At 45.1% G+C, this 23,142-nt stretch overlaps 1 protein-coding gene across 9 annotated transcripts in view; it reads left to right on the forward strand.

The window, feature by feature from the left end:
• Nucleotides 1-23,142, forward strand: part of LOC115157429 (serine-rich coiled-coil domain-containing protein 2) — a 112,132-nt gene that overhangs the window by 67,033 nt on the left and 21,957 nt on the right. For 5 of the 9 annotated variants that reach the window (XM_029705674.1, XM_029705707.1, XM_029705700.1 and 2 more), the window contains 4 exons: nt 1,464-1,545; nt 2,514-2,670; nt 6,959-7,039; nt 10,233-10,319. In XM_029705674.1, the coding sequence (XP_029561534.1) occupies nt 1,464-1,545; nt 2,514-2,670; nt 6,959-7,039; nt 10,233-10,319 (407 nt within the window). Of the gene's footprint in view, nt 1-1,463; nt 1,546-2,513; nt 2,671-6,958; nt 7,040-10,232; nt 10,324-23,142 lie in introns of all 9 variants that reach the window. The other 4 variants (XM_029705723.1, XM_029705736.1, XM_029705728.1 and 1 more) reach the window with 2 other exon arrangements.

The following is a 23,142-nucleotide window of genomic DNA, read 5'->3' on the forward strand; positions in this document are numbered from 1 at the left end:
CTCAGTGTCTGGTGTAAAGCAGACTGAAGCAGGTTTCCCTCTAGGATTTTCTGTATATTTCAATCAATTTTATTCCAACTTTGTAACACAATAAAATGTGCAGAAATCCAAGGGGTCTGAATATTTTTGCAAGGCACTATATGTGCGTTTTGGTATAGGCCTATGTCTAGAACGAAATAATACATTTAATTAGAGGTCGTCTTTTTTATTTTATTCCAGGTTTTATCAAAAAATTCTGCAAACCGGAACATACAATTGACAAACAACCATTTTTACTTTTTCCTTACTTTTTCCTCGTCGCTCAGCCACATAATACCTGGTGGGCTTTCCGGAATAAAGACAAGCGTGTATCGTAGTAAGTATCGTAGTAAGAAGCAATAAAGGATAAAGTGATTTTTACTATCTGCCTCTTCGAGGTCACAGTAATTACAAAGTCTCTCCTCTTCCATTTCACCACAGTTCCCACCTGTTTCAGTACACAGGGTCAATATCCCTGATCTTACCTGTGCATACAGTGACCACCTGCGTTCAGGTAGGTTGTACATAACATATCTCTCACACCTGAAATTGTCCACCTTAATCAAACAAAAAGTTAAACATGTGGGTTTACGATAATCTCCTCCACCCATTTCTTTTCAGTTGTTTTTTTAATAGCATCTAGTCTCCCTTCATTCAATTTTGTACGGATGTTCACAGTTACTGTTTTAAAAGGTCAGACATGTCAGATCCCCAGACTCCCCCTATAGAGAGATCCCAGTGAAAAACTTTGCTGGCTTTTCTAGCAATTGGCATATCCAACAGTCTATTCCAAAGTCTCACCATACACGCCTTCCATCTCACCTCACAGGCTTTCCAGCCCATGTCCCAAGTTATTGCTAGTATAGGATCGAAGTTGTGGACACCCAGAAAATATGTTATGAACATGTTATGAACATGTTTGTTTTTGAGGTACCTCTTAGAGCCCTACACTCCTGCTGAATAGTCCAGAACAGGACACACACGTCAGATACAGTTTGGAATATGTAGCATAACCAATATCTTTGAGTGTTTTTGTTTTTCCTTGAACTCCTCCAAGAGCTCTACTTGCTGAATTTGCCATGGAAGATGTTTCTTGCAGAAAGGTCGTATGTCAACCAAAATAAAGACCCAAATATTTTGAATTGCTAGTAAACTCAAAACAAAACAGAAAAACTTCTCTCTTAGTACCTGGGTTTCTAAAATGCATTTTGTGTGTTTTATTCTGATTGATCATGCTTTTCTGTCTTTTGCACTCAATTGACTAACATTTTCTGCAGGTCTTGTTCAGTTATATCGGAGGATATTAGCATCATATCTTCACATCACGCCAACATTTAACTGTTGAATTTATTTATTTAGCCAAATCATTTGTGTGTGTGTGTGTGTGTGTGTGTGTGTGGTCCTCCTTTGACTCCATGCCTTTGTCTGCTTGTCTCCTGTTGTAGATACTGATGGGATGTCCCATCTGTCCCACTGGAGAAGACAGCTCTGTTGGACTGCAGAGGATCACCTCCACAATGACAACCGGTGAGCTGCTGGATGGCATTATGAGTTGGCATTATGAGACAAAATTAGTTTTTGAGGTAAAGGTGCTGAAAACAAATAAAGATGGACAACAACCTATAGGATGATAAATACCGGTGTTTTGGCGTGGGATGGTAGCTTTCCAGGAACTGGGTGGGAGTTCAAAACTACAGGGGGGTCGCTCTCCAGGAAATGGTTTTGGAGTTCAAACCTACAGGAGGGTTGCTGTCCAGGAACTGGGTTGGACTTCAAATCTACAGGAGGGTGGCTCTCCAAGAACTGGGTAGGAGTTCAAACCTACAGGAGGGTAGCTCTCCAGGAAATGGGTTGGAGTTCAAACCTACAGGAGGGTAGCTCTCCAGAAACAGGGTTGGAGTTCAAACCTACAGGAGGGTCGCTCTCCAAAAACGGGGTGGGGGTTCAAACCTACAGGAGGGTTGCTCTCCAGAAACAGGGTTGGAGTTCAAACCTACAGGAGGGTAGCTCTCCAGGAACTGGGTTGGAGTTCAAACCTACAGGAGGGTAGCTCTCCAGGAACTGTGTTGGAGTTCAAACCTACAGGAGGGTAGCTCTCCAGGAACTGGGTTGGAGTTCAACCCTACAGGAGGGTAGCTCTCCAGGAACAGGGTGGAAGTTCAAACCTACAGGAGGGTTGCTCTCCAGGAACAGGGTGGGAGAGCCCTACGTTATTCCTCCAGTCCCACATCCCTAATGGAGCGATTGACCTAGGTCAATGTGAATTATGTATGTGTGCACTGCTGACATGTGGGAGACAGCCACTCATGCCCTGGTAAGCGGGTAACATGTCTTGTCCTCCTGCCTGCCACTCGGCTGTCACAGGCTTCCTCCCGTGGGGACTCTGATTCATCCCTGTCTCACGTGCTGTGACTGACTGTCTCCTCTCTCCTCTGTTCCCCCTCTCTCTCGTGTTCTCTCTGTCTTTCGGCCTCCCTGTCCCTCTACCTCTCCAGTAGTGACGTTGGGTTCCAGCTGTATGATGGGTACCAGGGCACAGGCTTGGCAGGTCTTCACCAAGCTGTGGAGCTGGACGAGCTGACACTGAAACACATGGCGGAGGACTGCTGCTCTGTCAAGACCCAGCTAGAACACCTGAAGCTACTGCTGCAGGTCGGCCACACACACACACACCGCTTCAGCTACACTCATACTCTGAGCACACACACACACACACACACACACACACACACACACACACACACACACACACACACACCGCTTCAGCTACACTCATACTCTGAGCACACACACACACACACACACACACACACACCGCTTCAGCTACACGCATACTCTGAGCACACACACACACACACACACACCGCTTCAGCTACACTCATACTCTAAACACACACACACACACACACACACACACACACACACACACACACACACACACACATACACATACACACACACGGTGGACAATGCACTTAAATGCAATCAATCCAACAATCACGCTATTTCCATGAATTGTTGGGATTCAAACACTCACTGATTTCCACTATTAGTATTTTCATGTCTAAACTAGGGATGTGACTCATACTGAGCTCTAATTTGAGAGTCATACGATCCTTTGTATCTTGGTGAGTCCGATCCAGGCTGGAATTATTGTTAGCTGTGTATTGTCATTCAACAGGCTCCGTTGATGACCTGCAATTTTACCCTCAGGACTTTCCCCCTCAACGTCTAAGGTGTATTTGCACAGTCACAGATGCTTTAAAACAGTGGGCTGCACAGACAATGTCAGATTGGCTGTGTTGCTTTCTGCAGGAGAGGCTTTAGTTCTCTCTGCTGTGTGTCTGAAGAATGATGCTCAATAGTCACTGTTGGTGCGCCCTGTCCCTATTGATTTTCCATTTATCTCCCTCCTCCCCAAAGTCCCCAGAGGATGCAGGGGGGCACATACTGCATGTGTCTCAAATGGCACTCTAGTCCCTTGATGCACTACCGGGTGCATATGGGTCAAAAAGGGTGCCATTTTGTTACGCAGACACTGTGTTTGTGCATGTCTGCTAGGTTAAGCTGGGACATAGTATCTCAGCTGGTGAGTTTAGTATTTTTTATTTTATTTAACCTTTATTTAACTAGGCAAGTCAATTAAGAACAAATTCTTATTTAAGATGACGGCCTACCGGGGAACAGTGGGTTAACTGCCTGAACGACAGATTTTTACCTTTCGGTTACTGGCCCAACGCTCTAACCACTAGGCTACCTGCCGCCCCAAGAGAGTAGGAGAGTGATTGGCACCAATATCATCTTCTGTGACATTTTGGGATCTTTTCTCTATGCTGTGTCTGTAACAGTAGGCTCACTGCAGTGACATACTGCTGAGCTGGATTTTTTTTTATTACACAATCAACCTTTTGACTGCTTCTGGGAAACAATTAATTCCCCCGAAATGATCCCCAGCCTCTCCGACTATATAGCCATGCTAAATATTATTTTATTAGATCAACAAAGCACCTTAGACAGAGCCATCTATAACCTGACTCTCTCCCAGCTTGGACACACAAGGGATGATATGTGTTCCAAATGGCAACATATTCCCCATGTAGTGCACTTATGGGTCCTGGTAAAAGCCTTCTGGGTCCTGGTCAAAGCCTTCTGGGTCCTGGTCAAAGCCTTCTGGGTCCTGGTCAAAGCCTTCTGGGTCCTGGTCAAAGCCTTCTGGGTCCTGGTCAAAGCCTTATGGGTCCTGGTCAAAGCCTTATGGTGCCATTTGAGACTCTTCCAAGTATCTCTTTGCATCCCAACAGTGATTCTGTTGTTGTCCCACTGCAGTCCCATAGGGCTATTGTCGACACTGTTGTCATCACTCGCATCATAGATTTGCACAGCCCATCCACCTCCCACAGACAATTCATATCTCTGTGTGCCAATCTGACAGAATCAATGATGACAGCGGGCGATTCCCCAACGCTCCAGCAACTGAGGCTGTGGGAATGATGATGCTAAAGGCTAATAATGCGTGTCTCTGTCAGTGAGGAATGGGAGATAAATGTGGTGGCGATGTGAGGTGTCTGATTGCACCAGGCTGTTATTTGTTTACTCGTGGCTTGTTTCCTGTTTTACTGTTTATACTGTTTAGTGCCTTCAGAAAGTATTCACACCCCTTGACTTTAATTGAGATTTTGTGTCAGTGGCCTAAACAAGTCTTCACAAGTCTGATTGGCCTTTAGCCATGTCTTCATGTTTTTTGTGAAGGTGTGATATGTGGTGCAGTTGTGTGTCTGATGGCAGTGTGTTCCAGACATGGGAAGCTCTCACAGAGAAATCAGATTGACTAATGGTGCTTTTCCTTAAGGGAACTATACAGTCACCTCTCATGGCAGACCTTGTGGATCTGCTGCCAACGGTTTGTGTTTTCTGTGTAACACAAGTACTAAGTGGAGGGGAAGTCAGCCCATCTTAGATACACCTTCTGAGGGAGCTGAGCTCCATTGGTGGGCTCCGGGCAGTGTGTATTTTGATTTTATTTAACTAGGCAAGTCAGTTAAGAACAAATTCTTATTTACAATGACGGCCTACAATGACGGCCAAATTGAAGAGCAGCTTTCAGACTCTTATGCACTGAGACGACTGGGATTTGAGAGGATGAGGTGTTGGAGGGAAATAACAAGGTTCAGACAGAGCTGGAGACAGCCCCTTTTCTGACTTTTCTACACTGATCCCTCTCGTATTGCTATACAGTATCACCCTCCTCTCCACAGCTCCATAGGAAGTGTCTCACAAAACACTCCATCACTCTATGATCAGACATATAGTAACTCTTTGGTGCTTGTTGAAATGTGGATAGCGCGACATCTTGTGTGTCAGAATATCTTTATTAAAAGCCTGATTGACACTAAAAGAGCTCTTTGAATGTGTAGCGGCTGCAGCCCATCCCATTGCTAATGCACAAGATATTCCTTTTCTGTCTGTTAGATGAAACGTTGCCATGGAAATGGCACAATCTCAATGTTAGCACAAAGATGAACGATAACCTAGGGTGCGTTCATAAATTCCCTCTGGCTATCTACTCCGATTTCAGAGCACTCTTGTCTGAGTGTGCCAGAGCGCAGAATAACTGATGAATTTACGAACACTCAACACCCGTTGAATTAAGGTTGGCAAATAAAGCATGATTCAATTGTTGCCAGCAGCACAGTTACAGTCACCGACGCCCTGGATAACATGAAAACAGCCTAACCAGCTCTGCTAGGGTGAGTAAAATGGTCAGAGTGAGGTGTTCTCTCATTTGTGTCTTTAAGTAGCTAGCAAGCTAGCCAACGTTAGCCAGTTACCTTAAGTGCTTGACTGCCGTTGTGTGGTCAGAACGCTCGGATCAACCCTACTCCTCCTTGGCCAGAGCGTCCAGTGTGCGCTCTGAATGCTCCGAGAGCGAAACGCTCTGAATTTACGAACGGACAATCTGACAAAACTCTGAATTTATGAATGAATCAGAGATGTACAGGGGGCTGCCTTAATCGACATCCATGCCTTCGCACCGGGGGAACAGTGGGTCAACTGCCTTGCTCAGGGGCAGAACGACAGAATTTTACCTTGTCACCTCAGGGATTAGATCCAGCAACCTTTCGGTTACTGGCCCAACGCTCTAATCTTGTTACAAGATTAAGCATTTTCCCTTTAACACATTGAATTTCTTTCCCATGGAAAATATCTTACGGCAGAGCTTACGGCGGAACCTTGGTTTTTTCTTAGAAATAGAAAACAAGAGTCCTGTGAACATACCTGTTTACTGCTGCCAGTCAAGCAGGAATATCTTTTTTTCACCTGGTTAAGAGAAGTTATCATTTTTGGTTTTTAAAAGCCATGGTTGTGGTAAGAACAGACTTACCTTTTTAGTAATCAATTGATATCACTCTCCTGTTCTCTTCTCTCCAAGGCTCTATCAAACGGAGGGGGTTCTGTAAAGACAGCCCATGTCACTGGGTCTACATAAAGTGCACTTAATGCCTTCAAACTTTTGACTCTCAGTGGCTTACTGAGCAGTGTGTGAGCACTCTAAGTGCTTTTGTTAGCAAGACATGCTAAAACCACTCCTGCCATAGTTAGGCCCAACCCAGGGGGTGGATTGGAGGTGGTAGGAGTTTGGAGAGTTTTTATTAAGTTGAGTGTGTGCAAGAGTCACAAAGATACGAGCACAGCTATTATAATGCTGGGATACAGTCCCTGCTATTGACGAGCCAGCCTTCTGTTATAACTCCCAGCCAAACAATCGCTCTTTATAGCCACAAAAAAAAGCTCAGAGGTAAACGTCAGTTGGCGAAATAAATATTACATTTACATGTTAGTCATGGCAGACCCTCTCTCCTCTCCCTCTGGAACATGAGTGTGTCAGCAAGTAACAAGCCTAACACAACTGAATCCTGTATGTTTTGTTGGTGTTGTCTAGGTGGAGGGTGGTAGTGAGATGGACAACAATCTGGATACATTGAGCCCAGAATCCAGAGAGGACCCCATTCAAGCTCAACAGGTAAGACCCACTGTTTAAACACACACACACACACACACACACACACACACACACACACACACACACACACACACACACACACTGGACTACAGTAGAAAGTGTACTGTCAAACAAACCCCATGTAGACAGTGGATTTGGTTCATGTTATAGTTATTTGTCCAAGGCTGTTTATCCTGATGTTACCAGTACCATCTTCTGTTTGTGTACACATGGCCTTAGTGGTTTGGTTTGTTTATTGTTTGTGTACATACCCTGTTTGTGTACGCTGTGGGAAATAGTACATTCTCCATTCTCTGGCTATCTTTGTCACTGTGTCAGCGCTAGGTCTGTTTTTGTGTGTGGCTGCTTGTTTAGGTATATTACCTTTTTGAACCTGGAATCCATTGTGCGTGTCTATTGTGAGCGTTTGCTATTGCCTGCATGTTCTGGGCACATTGCTTCTCTTTACCTTGAATCTTCCTTTTTAAATGACTCAAACAAGGAGGAGTCTGTTCTGTTCCTTCTCCTCTCGATGTCACAATGCCCCTGCCTCTCTGTCTTAACCAGCTTAGCATAGCATGTCTGTCTGTCTGTCTGGGCGAGGGAAAGCTAAGCCGAGAAAGAAAGAGAGCGAGATGTGCGAGAGAGAGTTGGTAATAGCGGGGGGGTGCTGCATGACACCAACCAGGGCGAGCGAGATTAACCTGAACCACAAAGACCCTATCAACATGGGGGAGCCCAACCCACAGCTCTCATCCCCCTCCCTGGGAGCCAGCAGAACCCTTCTGTACGACAGCAGCTCAGCTCGGTTTATTGACATGGATGGAGAAGGCTCCAAACCAGAGGCTCCCTATGACTGGATTGCCTAACATGTACTCACACCACACGGTGTTGGAGCAGGAGCCAGCATGCATTTATAATACATTTATACATTCAGTATATAGCCATGTATGCACTAATCTGTTGGTCACGTAGGGACTGTGTGTTTGTCTGGCTGGGCTGGAGTGTAGGGAGTGTAGGGACCAAGGAGGGGAGTGGGCAGTGGGTAGCAGCCAAAGGAAGCCCGGCTGGCCTGGGAGCACATCAGAATGTCTAGGCCTGGGGCTTCCGCTCCGTCTTTGGCTGAGGCACATTAAAGTTGCATGGCCAGGGCCCCACTGTGGCGTTGAGCCTTTGATGTGCTGTCTTGACCCGGACCCAGCTTATTATCTCTCCCCTCCTGACAGGTGTGTTGTGCATCTCCCTCCGCCTTTCATCCTCTGGCTTTCCAAACATGCTCTTTCTCTCTCTTTCTCTCCCCCTCTTGTTCTCTCCCCCTTCTCTCACCCCCCTCTCGCTCTCTCACTCGCTCTCTCTCTTGCGCTCCCTCGTGCGCGCCCTTGCTCTCCCGTCTTGCTCTCTCTTCCCCTTCTCTCTCTCTCTTTCTCCCTCTCGCCCCTCTCTCTCCTATCTCTCTCTCCTCATCTCTCCCTCTCTCACAATCTTTCTGTCTCTCCCCTCTCGCTCCGTCATCTCTGTCTGTGCATCTCCCTCTGTCTTTCATCCTCAGGCTTTCCAAACATGTTCTTTCTCTTGCGCTCCCTCACTCTCTGCGCTCCCTCGCTCTCTGCGCTCCCTCGCTCTCCTCACTCTCCGCTCTCCCGCGCTCTCTCGCTCCCTCGCGCTCCCTCACGCTCCCTCTCGCGCTCTCTCTCGCGCTCCCCTCTCGCTCTCTCTTCTCCTTCTCTCATCACCTTCTCTCTCTCTGCCTTCTTTCTCTCTCTTTCTCTCTCTCGCCCCTTTCTCCCTCTTCTCATCTCCCTCTCGCCCCTGTCCCTGCTCATCTCTCTCTCTATCCCCTATCTCTCTCTCTCCTCATCTCTCCCTCTCTCACAATCTTTCTGTCTCTCCCCTCTCGCTCCGTCATCTCTGTCTGTGTATCTCCCTCTGTCTTTCATCCTCAGGCTTTCCGAACATGTTCTTTCTCTTGCACTCTCGCGCTCTCTCGCGCTCCCTCACTCTCTCGTGCTCCCTCGCGTTCTCTTGCTCTCCCTTGCTCGCTCTCTCGCTCTCTCTTTCTTGCGTGCTCTCTCACGTGCTTTCTCGCGCTCCCTCACTCTCCCTCGCTCTCTTACGCTCCCTCACTCTCCCTCGTTCTTTCGTGCGCTCCCTCGTTCTCTCGCGCGCTCGCACTCCCTCGCTCTCTCGTGCACTCCCTCGCTCTCTCGTGCACTCCCTCGCTCTCTCGTGCACTCCCTCGCTCTCTCGTGCACTCCCTCGCTCTCTCGTGCACTCCCTCGCTCTCTCGTGCACTCCCTCGCTCTCTCGTGCACTCCCTCGCTCTCTCGTGCACTCCCTCGTGCACTCTCTCGCTCTCTCGTGCACTCTCTCGCTCTCTCGCGCACTCTCTCGCTCTCTCGCGCACTCTCTCGCTCTCTCACACTCCCTCGCTCTCTCGCTCTCTCTCACGCTCCCTCGCTCTCTCCCTCGCTCTCTCGCTTTCTCTCGCTCTCTCGCAGTCTCCCGCGCTCTCTCTCTCCGCCTTCTTTCTCTCATTCGCCCCTCTCTCTCCTCATCTCTCTCCTCATCTCTCCCTCTCTCACAATCTTTCTGTCTCTCCCCTTTTGCTCTGTCATCTCTGTCTGTGCATCTCCCTCTGTATTTCATCCTCTGGCTTTCCAAACATGCTCTTGCTCTCTCTTTTTCTCTCCCCCTCTTGCTCTCTCACCCCTTCTCTGTCCCCCCTCTCTCTCCCCTCTCTCCCTCTCCCCTCCTCCTCTCGCTCTCTCTCCCCCCTCTTTCACAATCTCTCCTCCCTCGCTCTGTCATCTGTCTAACCTCTCTCTCTCTCTCTCACTCTCTCTCTCTCTCTCTCTCTCTCTCTCTCACTCTCTCCCATATCTTTCCCCGCTCTCTCTTCTCGCCTCTATTTCTCTCTCTCCCCTATCTCATTCACGGGCTCCGTCTATCTCTCCCTCCTGCAATGAGACATCCCAACATCACAGCCAGGTTTGTGACTCTGACCTGTGATTGGTCGATGGACCACCCCCCCCCGCTGTGTATTTTGGGGCTAGACTTTGTGTTCCCTGCCGTCCTCTGGAGAATTCACAAATTGCATTCTGGCTCAGATCTTGGCAGCCCTGCGGCAGACGGGTGGAGATGTGAGTTTAAGGCCAGTAGGGGTCAAATAAATCTGTGTGGCTGTACTAAGATGTGTCTTCTCTGTGTATTACAGGTGGAGGAGCTGTTGAAGGAGGTGCAGGAGCTGAGAGAGGAGCTGAGAAGTAAAGATAGGATCATTGCTCAGCTCACCAAGCGTGTGGTATGTACGTATTAGCAGTGTTGTAGAACTCAAGACCACATATTGAATGTCTCAGTCTTGTCTTGGTGTCAGATCCTTTACTCGGTCTCGCAATGATCATCGAAATGAAATAAATAATAGAAAATAGATGCCTATTTCTAATTATTTTAGTATCCAAAGATAAAATAAATAGTTAGTGTACACCTTACTTAAATTGAGTTGCACCCCCTTTTGCCCTCAGAACAGCCTCAATTCGTCAGGGCATGGACTCTGCAAGGTATTGAAAGCGTTCCACAGGGATGCTGGCCCATGTTGACTCCAATGCTTCCCACAGTTGTGTTAAGTAGGCTGGATGTCCTTTGGGTGGTGGACCATTCTTGTTATACATGGGAAACTGTTGAGCGTGAAAAACCCAGCAGCGTTGCCGTTCTTGACACACACAAACCGGTGCGCCTGGCACCTACTACCATACCCCGTTCAAAGGCACTGAAATCGTTTGTCTTGCCCATTCACCCTCTGAATGGCACATACACAATCCATGTCTCAATTGTCTCCAGGCTTACAAATCCTTCTTTAACCTGTCTTCTTCCCTTCATCTACACTGATTGAAGTGGATTTAACAAGTGACATCAACAAGGGATCATAGCTTTCACCTGGATTCACCTGGTCAGTCTTCTTGAAATGCAGTACTTCAACTACTATAAACTGTGCATACGCATGGTCTAAAGTTGGCAGGAGGATCAGCACATTCTCACGTCAAGTTCAGTTTTTATAAATGCCAACTTTTGCGTGAAAACTGGAACATGCATATTTTGTACACTACCGTTCAAAAGTTTGGGATCACTTAGAAATGTCCTTGTTGAGTATCTGGAGCATCAGCATTTGTGGGTTCGATTACAGGCTCAAAATGGCCAGGCACGAAGCCATTTGTTTCAGGCCATCCTCTTTCTATTCTGGATAGAGACAGTTTGCGTTGTTCTTTGAAGGGAGTAGTACACAGTGTTGTACGAGATCTTCAGTTTCTTGGCAATTTCTCGCATGGAATAGCCTTAATTTCTCAGAACAAGAATAGACTGACGAGTTTCGGAAGAAATGGCTTCGTGCCTGGCCATTTTGAGCCTGTAATCGAACCCACAAATGCTGATGCTCCAGATACTCAACTGGTCTAAAGAAGGCTAGTTTTATTGCTTCTTTAATCAGTACAACAGTTTTCAGCTGTGCTAACATAATTGCAAAAGGGTTTTCTAATGATCAATTAGCCTTTTAAAATGATAAACTTGAATTAGCTAACACAATGTACCATTGGAACACAGGAGTGATGGTTGCTGATAATGGGCCTCTGTACGCCTATGTAGATATTCCATAAAAAAATATGCCGTTTCCAGCTACAATAGTCATTTACAACATTAACAATGTCTTCACTGTATTTCTGATCAATTTGATGTTATTTTAATGGACAAAAAATGATATTTTCTTTCAAAAACAAGGACATTTCTAAGTGAGCCCAAACTGTTGAACGGTAGTGTAGGTACGCACGATTTCTAAATGAGGCCCCAGTGGAGTAAAAAAAAGAATGATCAGCTCCTATTCAGTCAGTGCATACAATTAGCTTTTCCAGGCCAGAGATCCACAGTCCTTTCAAGACATATGTATATTATAACCTATTAACCTGGGCTTTCTCCTTTACTTGAAACATTACTGTCCTTTACTTTTGTTGAAACATTTCCTCAAACTTTCTCACACTCTTCGGAATTTCCTTGCTCCCCTCATAGGGGAGGCCGGGGGAAATGTTTTAATTTGGTATTTTTATCTATTTACAGACCGTGGTTTGTGATCATTTGAAGAGTGGCTCTCTATTTACCCTCAGAATGCCTTTCTGAATGGCTGAAGAATCCATATGTTTTTCTGAAATATTGACAAAGAATTACGCTTCATTTGAAGCTTTTATTATGATGCTGATCTGACAAAATTATAATCATGGTCTTGAGTTGGACTCGCATTGCTCTGGCCTCGGTCTTGCCTCGGACTCTGTTTGCTCTGGTCTCGGTCTTGACTTGGACTCGCTTTAGGTGGTCTCCAACACAACCCTGCTTACTAGTGTGCAAAAGTTGACTTCTATTAAGTTGACACTGTAAACGCAAACTCCCTTTAAGTGCAGTGCACTTCATCAGCTCCGACTTCCGACCTTTCTCATGCCAAGTCACTCTTCAAGCTAGTCACTTCCACTGTGGCCCATGCACAGTAAGTGCTGTCAAACCCCATGATTTTACCTCCAAACCCACAGCCACTTATGGGTCACATAGTGACATGTCATCTCTCATTAGTCTATAAGCCTCTCCTTTGCCATCCACTCACTGTGGGGATCATACATTAACTATGGGCTCCATAGGGCTCCAATGGGTGCCTGCTGTGTATATATCCAGGCAGGGGCTGGGTCTGAGGCTGGCCATGCTGTGGTGAAGACTTCAGAACTACAGGAGCAGCATCCAATGGTAGTTTGGGCCCAGTGTGGACTTGTGTTTCCATGCCTGGATGTGTCTTCGAGGGCCTGAGCCACTCCAGCTACCTGCTACTGCCCCGGAGGTAGAGTGGGAGGAGGGCTGTTATTGTTAGACCTGTCCTATGTGGGCAGTGTGGTTCCTACTCTGGGTACATCTTGTGCTATCATTGTTAGACCTCTGTCCTCTGTTTCTCTCTCTCTCTTTCTCTCCTTCTGTCTCTCTCTCGGTCTCTCTCTCTCTCTCTCTCTCTCTCCTTCTGTCTCTCTCCTTCTGTCTCTCTCTCTCCTTCTGTCTCTCTCTCCTTCTGTCTCTCCTCTTTCTCAGTCTGTTTCTATCTCTCTCTCCTTCTCTCTCCTCTTTCTCTGTGTTTCTCTCTCCTTCTGTCTCTCCTCTTTCTCGGTCTGTTTCTCTCTCTCTCCTTCTGTCTCTCCTTCTTCTCGGTCTCTCTCTCTCTCTCTCTCTCTCTCTCTCTCTCTCTCTCCTCTCTCTCCTCTCTCTCCTCTCTCTCTCTCCTCTCTCTCGGTCTGTTTCTCTCTCTCGGTCTGTTTCTCTCTCTCGGTCTGTTTCTCTCTCCTCTCTCTCGGTCTGTTTCTCTCTCTCTGGGATCTTTTCCATTTCTGATCAAACTGGTTGGGTCGAGAAAGTTGAGCTTCTGCAAATGTTATTGATTGAGGCTTACTGCTTTGCTGCTTTAATCCACTCCAACATGTTGAAATTAGACTTTTATTTATTTAAAACAATTTCACCCACAGCTTTCCTACGCTAACTTTGTGTTAATTACATGGTGCTGTTTTGACGTTGTTTACCATGTCATTTTTTAAACTCTTTGGTTAAATATTGGTTTATCTAGTATCCTGTAATTTCTTTATTTTTTGTCCCGATGAATCTATTCAATTTATTTATTTATGATTTCAGTTATTTACAGGATGTGGCCAGTTGCAAATTACCATCATTTCAAATTCCCTGAAGTCTACCTTTCACATTACCAGATCACAGATATGCTATTGAAGTTTCATTAGCCAACTTCTCTTTTGATATCATCATCTCTTTACAACCCTAGCTAATTCAAGTAACCCCTTCCCGTTCCATAGACCATGTATTGATACATGATTTAAGGCTGATATTTGTTATGACTAGAATCAACCTGGATGCATGATTCAGGTCCAGAGGAGCTGTGAAGGCAGCATGGGACGATTCATTACACATATCTCTTTCTCTCTCTCCTGCTAACTTCACCTTTGAAGTTGAACTACCATATCAAACAACAGAGCACTGTTTTATTCCAGGGAATCATGTTCCTATTGATGTATTTTCAGCATGCCATAGCTAATATTCTTTATGACTAGAATCAGCCTGTATGCATGATTCAGGTCCAGAGGAGCTGTGGATTCATTACTATTTCTTCAACATAGGAACACACATCTCTCTCACTCCTGCTACAATCACCTTTGAAGTTGAACTGGCGTATCGATCAACAGAACACTGTTTTATTTCAGGGTATCATTCTCCTGTTGTAGTATAGTAGTTTGGTAGGATGGTACAGTAGTATGGTAGTATAATAGTGGTGTATGGTAGTATAACATAGTAGTATGATAGTATAGTATGGTAGTATGCAGACATAACAGGGAGTTAGAGCCTGGACCGACCCTGAGTGATAGGACTTGATATTGTAAAGGAGAGGAATACCTGTACACTGTTTGAATGGTTCTATAATTTCTGGGACTTTCCACTGCTATGCTAAGAGCCATAATGATGGAAACGTTGCCAATCATTGATGGGGGCATTCAAACACTTGCACCTGATACTGTAGTGCAGGGGTGTCCAACTCTTTCCATGGAGAGCCGAGCGTCTGCTGGTTTTGTTACTTCCTTTCAATGAAGACCTGGACAACCAGATGAGGGGAGTTCCTAACTAATCTAGAGCCCTAAAAAAGCGTAAATACAGACGTAATCACGGAATTAAACAATATAAAGAAAAATCTACCGTAAATTCCGGACTATAAGCCGCAACTTTTTTCCCACGCTTTGAACCTCGCGGCTTAAACAATGACGCCAAAAAAACACATTCTGTGACGTGCTCAGTTTTTTGCCGGCATGAAGCTTTCATTAGACCAATGAAATTGCCGAACGGGTTAAGGTCAAACAACTTTTTTGTTTACTGTTTAGATTAAATCGAGCTCTCTCAAACTTCCCATCATTCTGATTACGGTAATTTTGTCACCCTCATCATGGCAAAGACATGGAGAAATGCATATGATGCAGCTTTCAAGTTGAAGGCGATTGATCTGGCTGTTGGAAAAGGAAATGGAGCTGATGCACGGGAGCTTGGTCTTAATGAGTCGATGATAAGACGTTGGAAACAGCAGCGTGAGGAATTGACTCAGTGCAAAAAGACAACTAAAGCTTACTGCTAATTTTTTATTTTTTGTTACAAGCCGTGTTTCGTTAAAGCCAATTTATTTTTGTTACAAGCCGTGTTTCGTTAAAGCCTATTTATTTTTGTTACAAGCCGTGTTTCGTTAAAGCCTGTGTAAAGTTCATTTGTTTCAATGTACCGGTAGGCACCTGCGGCTTATAGACATGTGTGGCTTATTTATGTTCAAAATAATAATAAAAAAAAAATTCAGTAGGTGCGGCTTATATTCAGGTGCGCTTAATAGTCCGGAAATTACAGTAATCAAAGTTTATTTGTCACGTGCACAGAATACAACAGGTGTAGACCTTACAGTGAAATGCTTACTTACAGGCTCTAACCAATAGTGCAAAAAAGGTATTCGGTGAACAATAGGTAAGTAAAGAAATAAAACAACAGTAAAAAGACAGTGAAAAATAATAGTAGAAGGCTATATACAGTAGCGAGTGTCACGATACCGTAAGGCAGGAGGAAAAGGCAGAGTCAAAGGCAGGAGACGTAGTCCAGTTGTGCCGTAGAACGGTATATTTATTTCACCGAAAAAACCCACTCGGCGTAACAAAAGGGCATAGGGTGTGCCCAGAGACCACACGGGAACACAGTTAACCACGAGAAAACAAAGATACGCACGGGGCGCAGCCCGGCAAATATAACATTCCTCTAGCGAGAATCCACTGGGGAAAAATGTGCAAAAAACACAAACGTTCACAGACCTGCCCGCTGACGAATAAACAATCCCGCACAAAACACAAACCACAAGGAACAAACTAAATACCCCCCCCTACTAATTACAGAAACGGAAACAGGTGCGGACTTAAACAGACAAAACACAACGAACACAGAACATAGATCGGTGGCAGCTAGTAGACCGGCGACGACGACCGCCGAGCGCCGCCCGGCCGAGGAGGGGCACCATTTTCTGTGGATACTGTGACAGCGAGGCTATAAAAGTAGCGAGGCTACATACAGACACCGGTTAGTCAGGCTGATTGAGGTAGTATGTACATGTAGATATGGTTAAAGTGACTATGCATATATGATGAACAGAGAGTAGCAGTAGCGTAAAAGGGGTTGGCGGGTGGTGGTTGGCGGGACACAATGCAGATAGCCCGGCTAGCCAATGTGCGGGAGCACTGGATGGTCGGGCCAATTGAGGTAGTATGTACATATGTACATGAATGTGTAGTTAAAGTGACTATGCATGTATGATAAACAGAGAGTAGCAGCAGCGTAAAAAGAGGGGTTGGGGGGGTGCGATACAATATAAATAGTCCGGGTAGCCATTTGATTACCTGTTCAGGAATCTTATGGCTTGGGAGTAAAAACTGTTGAGAAGCCTTTTTGTCCTAGACTTGGCACTCCGGTACTGCTTGCCATGCGGTAGTAGAGAGAACAGTCTATGACTGGGGAGGCTGGAAATAGACAAAATATATTGAACTTAGTAGGAAATCGCCAATTACATTTTTTTTATTTCACATTTATTTAACCAGGTAGGCCAGTTGAGAACCAGTTCTCATTCACAACTGCAACCTGGCCAAGATAAAGCAAAGCAGTGCAACAAAAACAACAACACAGAGTTACAAATGGGATAAACAAATGTACAATCAATAACACAATAGAAAAATCTGTATACAATGTGTGCAAATGAAGTAAGGAGGTAAGGCAATAAATACGCCATAGTGGCGAAGTAATTACAATTTAGCAATTAATACTGGAGTGATAGATGTGCAGATGAGGATGTGCAAGTAGAAATACTGGTGTGCAAAAGAGCAGAAAAACAAATATGGGATGAGGTAGGTAGTTGGTTGGATGGGCTATTTACAGATGGGCTGTGTACAGCTGCAGCGATCGGTAAGCTGCTCTGACAGCTGATGCTTAAAGTTAGTGAGGGAGATATAAGTCTCCAACTTCAGTGATTTTTGCAATTCATTTCAGTCATTGGCAGCAGAGAACTGGAAGGAAAGGCGGCCAAATGAGGTGTTTGCTTTGGGGAGGACCAGTGAAATATACCTGCAGGAGCGCGTGCTCCGGGTGGGTGTTGCTATGGTGACCAGTGAGCTGAGATAAGGCGGAGCTTTACCTAGCCAAGACTTATAGATGACCTGGAGCCAGTGGGTTTGGCGACGAATATGTAGTGAGGGCCAGCCAATGAGAGCACTGTGATAGACTGCATCCAATTTGCTGAGTAGAGTGTCGGAGGCTATTTTGTAAATGACATCGCCGAATTCAAGGATCGGTAGGATTGTCAGTTTTACGAGGGTATGTTTGGCAGCGAGAGTCCGCACTTTTGGGGGGGGGGGTACTGTCACGCCCTGACCTGAGAGAGAGGGTTTGTTTCTCTATGTGGTTAGGTCAGGGTGTGGGGTGGGCATTCTATGTTTTTGTATTTCTTTGTTTTGGGCCGAGTATGGTTCCTAATCAGAGGCAGCTGTCTATCGTTGTCTCTGATTAGGATTCATACTTAGGCAGCCTTTTCCCCACCTGTGTTTTTGGGTTATTGTTATTTCTGTGTGTGTACGGCACAGTTACTTAAGTTTCTTGCTGCTTACCTGTTTATTGTTTTGCTTTCGGTTTCCTTCAATAAAGATGTGGAATTACCGGAACGCTGCGCCTTGGCTCCTTTATGACAGGGAATTTGAAGACAGCACTCGTGACAATTATGAATACAGCGACTGCAATTAGAAGGCATCATGTTAATGTTACTACTTAGCTTCGGCTGGTGGAGGTCCTGACAAATCACGTCCAGATAAAGCGTCCAGAGTAAAAAAGTTGAACGAGGGGAAAAACAAAAAATATTAACGGTAATTAAAAAGTAAAAACCGTAAAGTTGACAGGTAGCAAAGTAAGGTTAGCAATAAAACGCACAGCAACACATAAACAAGTCTACAAGTTGTGACTGGAAATGACATCCGGTAAAGAGAGTTGATCAGGATCAACATGTTAAATGTACAACCAGAGGGAAAGAAATTCTATATCACCTGTACTCCACACACAGATACGCGTACAAAGCTCTCCCTCGCCCTCCATTTGGTAAATCCAACCACAACTCTATCCTCCTGATTCCTGCTTACAAGCAAAAATTAAAGAAGGAAGCACCAGTGACTCGGTTTATAAAAAAGTGGTCAGATGATGCAGATGCTAAACTACAGGACTGTTTTGCTATCACAGACTGAAACATGTTCCGGGATTCTTCCGATGGCATTGATGAGTACACCAGATCAGTCACTGGCTTTATCAATAAGTGCATTGAGGACGTCGTCCCCACAGTGACTGTACGTACATACTCCAACCAGAAGCCATGGATTACAGGCAACACTCGCACTGAGCTAAAGGGTAGAGCTGCCCCTTTCAAGGTGCGGGACTCTAACCCGGAAGCTTACAAGAAATCCTGCTATGCCCTGCGACGAACCATCAAACAGGCAAAGCGTCAATACAGGGCTAAGACTGAATCATACTACACCGGCTCCGACACTCGTCTTATGTGGCAGGGCTTGCAAACTATTACAGACTACAATGGGAAGCACAGCCGCGAGCTGCCCAGTGACACGAGCCTACCAGACGAGCTAAATCACTTCTATGTTTGCTTCGAGGCAAGCAACACTGAGGCATGCATGAGAGCATCAGCAGTTCCGGACGACTGTGTGATCGCGCTCTCCGTAGCCGACGTGAGTAAGACCTTTAAATAGGTCAACATACACAAGGCTACGGGTCCAGACGGATTACCAGGGCATGTGTTGACCAACTGGCAGGTGTCGTCACTGACATTTTCAACATGTCCCAGATTGAGTCTGAAATACCAACATGTTTCAAGCAGACCACCATAGTCCCTGTGCCCAAGAACACAAAGGCAACCTGCCTAAATGACTACAGACCCGTAGCACTCACGTCCGTAGCCATGAAGTGCTTTGAAAGGCTGGTAATGGCTCACATCAACACCATTATCCCAGAAACCCTAGACCCACTCCAATTTGCATACCGCCCAAACAGATCCACAGATGATGCAACCTCTATTGCACTCCACACTGCCCTTTCCCACCTGGACAAAAGGAACACTTATGTGAGAATGCTATTCATTGACTACAGCTCAGCGTTCAACACCATAGTACCCTCAAAGCTCATCACTAAGCTAAGGATCCTGGGACTAAACACCTCCCTCTGCAACTGGATCCTGGACTTCCTGACGGACCGCCCCCAGGTGGTGAGGGTAGGTAGCAACACATCTGCCACGCTGATCCTCAACACCGGAGCCCCCAAGGGGTGCGTGCTCAGTCCCATCCTGTACTCCCTGTTCACCCATAACTGCATGGCCAGGCACGACTCCAACACCATCATTAAGTTTGCAGACGACATAACGGTAGGCCTGATCACCGACAACGACGAGACCTGGCCGGGTGGTACCAGAATAACAACCTATCCCTCAACGTAACCAAGACTAAGGAGATGATTGTGGACTACAGGAAAAGGAGGACCGAGCACGCCCCCATTCTCATCGATAGGGCTGTAGTGGAGCAGGTTGAGAGCTTCAAATTCCTTGGTGTCCACATCACCAACAAACTAGAATGGTCCAAACACACCAAGACAGTCGTGAAAAGGGCACGACAAAGCCTATTCCCCCTCAGGAAACTAAAAAGATTTGTCATGGGTCCTGAAATCCTCAAAAGGTTCTACAGCTGCAACATCGAGACCATCCTGACTGGTTGCATCACTGCCTGGTACGGCAACTGCTCGGCCTCCGACCGCAAGGCACTACAGAGGGTAGCTACCGAATGGGAAGCGGTACCCGAGTGCCAAGTCTAGGACAAAAAGGCTTCTCAACAGTTTTTACTCCCAAGCCATAAGATTCCTGAACAGGTAATCAAATGGCTACCCGGACTATTTATATTGTGTCGCACCCCCCCAACCCCTCTTTTTACGCTGCTGCTACTCTCTGTTTATCATATATGCATAGTCACTTTAACTATACATTCATGTACATATGTACATACTACCTCAATTGGCCCGACCAACCAGTGCTCCCGCACATTGGCTAACCAAATTATCTGCATTGTGTCCTGCCATCCCCTCTTTACGCTACTGCTACTCTCTGTTCATCATATATGCATAGTCACTTTAACCATATCTACATGTACATACTACCTCAATCAGCCTGACTAGCCGGTGTCTGTATATAGCCTCGCTACTGTTTTTCAGTTTTTTTACTGTTGTTTTTATTTCTTTACATACCTATTGTTCACCCAATTCCTTTTTTGCACTATTGGTTAGAGCCTGTAAGTAAGCATTTCACTGTAAAGTTTACACCTGTTGTATTCGACGCACATGACAAATAAACTTTGTTTGATTTGAACTTAGTAGGAAAACAACTAAATGTATTGGACGTAGTTGGAAACCAACTAAATGTATTGAACTTAGCAGAAAATCGACTAAATGTATTGAACTTAGCAGGAAATTGACTTAATGTGTTGAGTTTAGTAGGAAATCAACTAAATGTATCGAACTTAGTAGGAAATCAACTAAATGTATCGAACTTAGTAGGAAATCAACTAAATTATTTGAACTTAGCGGGAAATCGACTAAATATATTTAACTTGTTTGAAAATTCATTAATTTGCCCAAGTTAATCATAAGACAGGAATGTCCCTGTCTGTGTTCGGTGCTCGACTATGGGCTAGTCTGCACTTTATGTAGCCGTTAGGGATCATGCTAATGCTAACCCTCTGTTGGTAGATGGAAAGGTTTCCCAAAAATGTTCTCAATTAAATGTTAACCAAGTAGACTATGCCTACCTGGCAGAATATCATGATTATTTGCATCAATCCACTGTCCATTTGTTTAGCAAACTTTGCAATCACATGAGCGCTACAGAAACACTACTAACCAAACAAGGGGCTCTGGCTGGTGCACAGATGAATTAAAGGGTAACTACACCCAAAATTCTAAATGTCTTAGATTTTTCCCAGACCTCGAAAGTGGTCTCAGACTCAGAACATCCAATTAGGTTGTTTTTCTATTAAAATACTGTGCTTTTATGTGGCCCTACTAATCATTGACCTTCATTGATCAATCAAGTACAAGGGAGAAATGAGAACCTGCAGACACTTGGCCCTCCATGGAATGAGGTTGACACCTGTGCTGTAATGTCTTTGATGTGCATACTCTTACCTTTGAATGGGTTTGCTATTGTGAAAGCGTATTGCTGTTTTAGATGACAGTGTTGTTCTATGGTGCTCTCAGTCCTACCACTGGCTTTAAAGGGATAATCCACCACAAACCACCAATTCCAATGACAGTGTTAATCTGTTGCAGCTCAAGTCTACAAAACTCACAATGCAATGTTCTCTCTGGGCTGGCTTGCTGGCTAGCTAGCTACACACAATAATACCAAGGCCAATATCAGCATGTGAAGTAGCTAGCTAGCTATCTGTAAAATCGCGTAAACAAACTGCACTATCAATTTAGGAGTCTGTCTCACCGAGTTCATTTTGCAGTTCGTCTCTGCCCAGAGTGAGAGCAGAATACGTTGCTATGGTAATAATGGCCCCTTTCCCACAGACACGGAGCGCATTGCGAGATGGTACTTGAAGGAGAAACTCAGTTGAATAATTTGGTACACTGTTTAGATTGAGCACATCTAAGTGAAATATATACTTTGTCATGACGATATAAACGGATGTTTTGCCGATCTGGAGTGCAGGTAATTGTTTTAAAAGCGTTATGAAATGTGATAGTGTGTCATCTTCAGTGATGAGAACCGTGTAGCTATGACCCGTTCCTACACGATTTCCAGATTTCACAGATGGATCTCTTAGAAGTTAAATCATGAGGAAATGTTTTATTTTACCCACTGTTAGAACAGAGTCTTTCATCAAATTGACAGTAATGTCATGATTTTTATTTCTGAGGGTGGATTATCCCTTTAAGCATCAGAGTCACTACTTGCATTTTCTGTAATCTATACGTCATTGATTGTCTCTTTAGGCCTCTGAAGCTGGTCATACATTACACCATTTTAAACAACCATTTTGCCTGATTTGGGATCCACAACAAATTTCTGGGATCACAGGCGTCACAGGCTCTGACCAAGACCTCTTAGGTTGCATAATGTGAATGTGAGCGGGTGAAAGACGTGCGATTATGGGTCTTGCACTCTTCTGGTCCACGTCTTAGGTCCCAATGCTTTTTCTGACATGGCAGACATTTTTGGTCGTATCTTGTGTAGTGAGGGGGGTGCTACGATTAGACTTGCAACTTCTGCAACTTGTCCTCCGTTGCCCGGCTACAGAGTAGGAGGCGGGCCACGACACATCTGGAAATAGCAGGACAGGGAGGGGTCTAGTAATGTTTATTTTTATTTCACCTTAATTTAACCAGGTAGGCAAGTTGAGAACAAGTTCTCATTTAAAATTGCGACCTGGCCAAGATAAAGCAAATCAATTTGACACATACAACAACACAGAGTTACACATGGAGTAAAACAAACATACAGTCAATAATACAGTAGAAAAATAAGTCTATATACAATGTGAGCAAATTATGTGAGATAAGGGAGGTAAAGGCAAAAAAAGGCTATGGTGGCAAAGTACATACAATATAGCAAGTAAAACACTGGAATGGTAGAGTTGCAGTGGAAGAAAGTGCAAAGTAGAAATAGGAAAAATGGGGTGCAAAGGAGCAAAATAATAATAAATACAGTAGGGGAAGAGGTAGTTGTTTGAGCTAAATTATAGATGGGCTATGTACAGGTGCAGTAATCTGTGAGCTGCTCTGACAGCTGGTGCTTAAAGCTAGTGAGGGAGATAAGTGTTTCAGAGATTTTTGTAGTTCGTTCCAGTCATTGGCAGCAGAGAACTGGAAGGAGAGGCGGCCGAAGGAGGAATTGGCTTTGGGGGTGACCAGTGAGATATACCTGCTGGAGCACGTGCTACAGGTGGGTG

The sequence above is a fragment of the Salmo trutta genome, chromosome 2 (genome assembly GCF_901001165.1).
Source record: "Salmo trutta chromosome 2, fSalTru1.1, whole genome shotgun sequence".
Classification (NCBI taxonomy): domain Eukaryota; kingdom Metazoa; phylum Chordata; class Actinopteri; order Salmoniformes; family Salmonidae; genus Salmo; species Salmo trutta.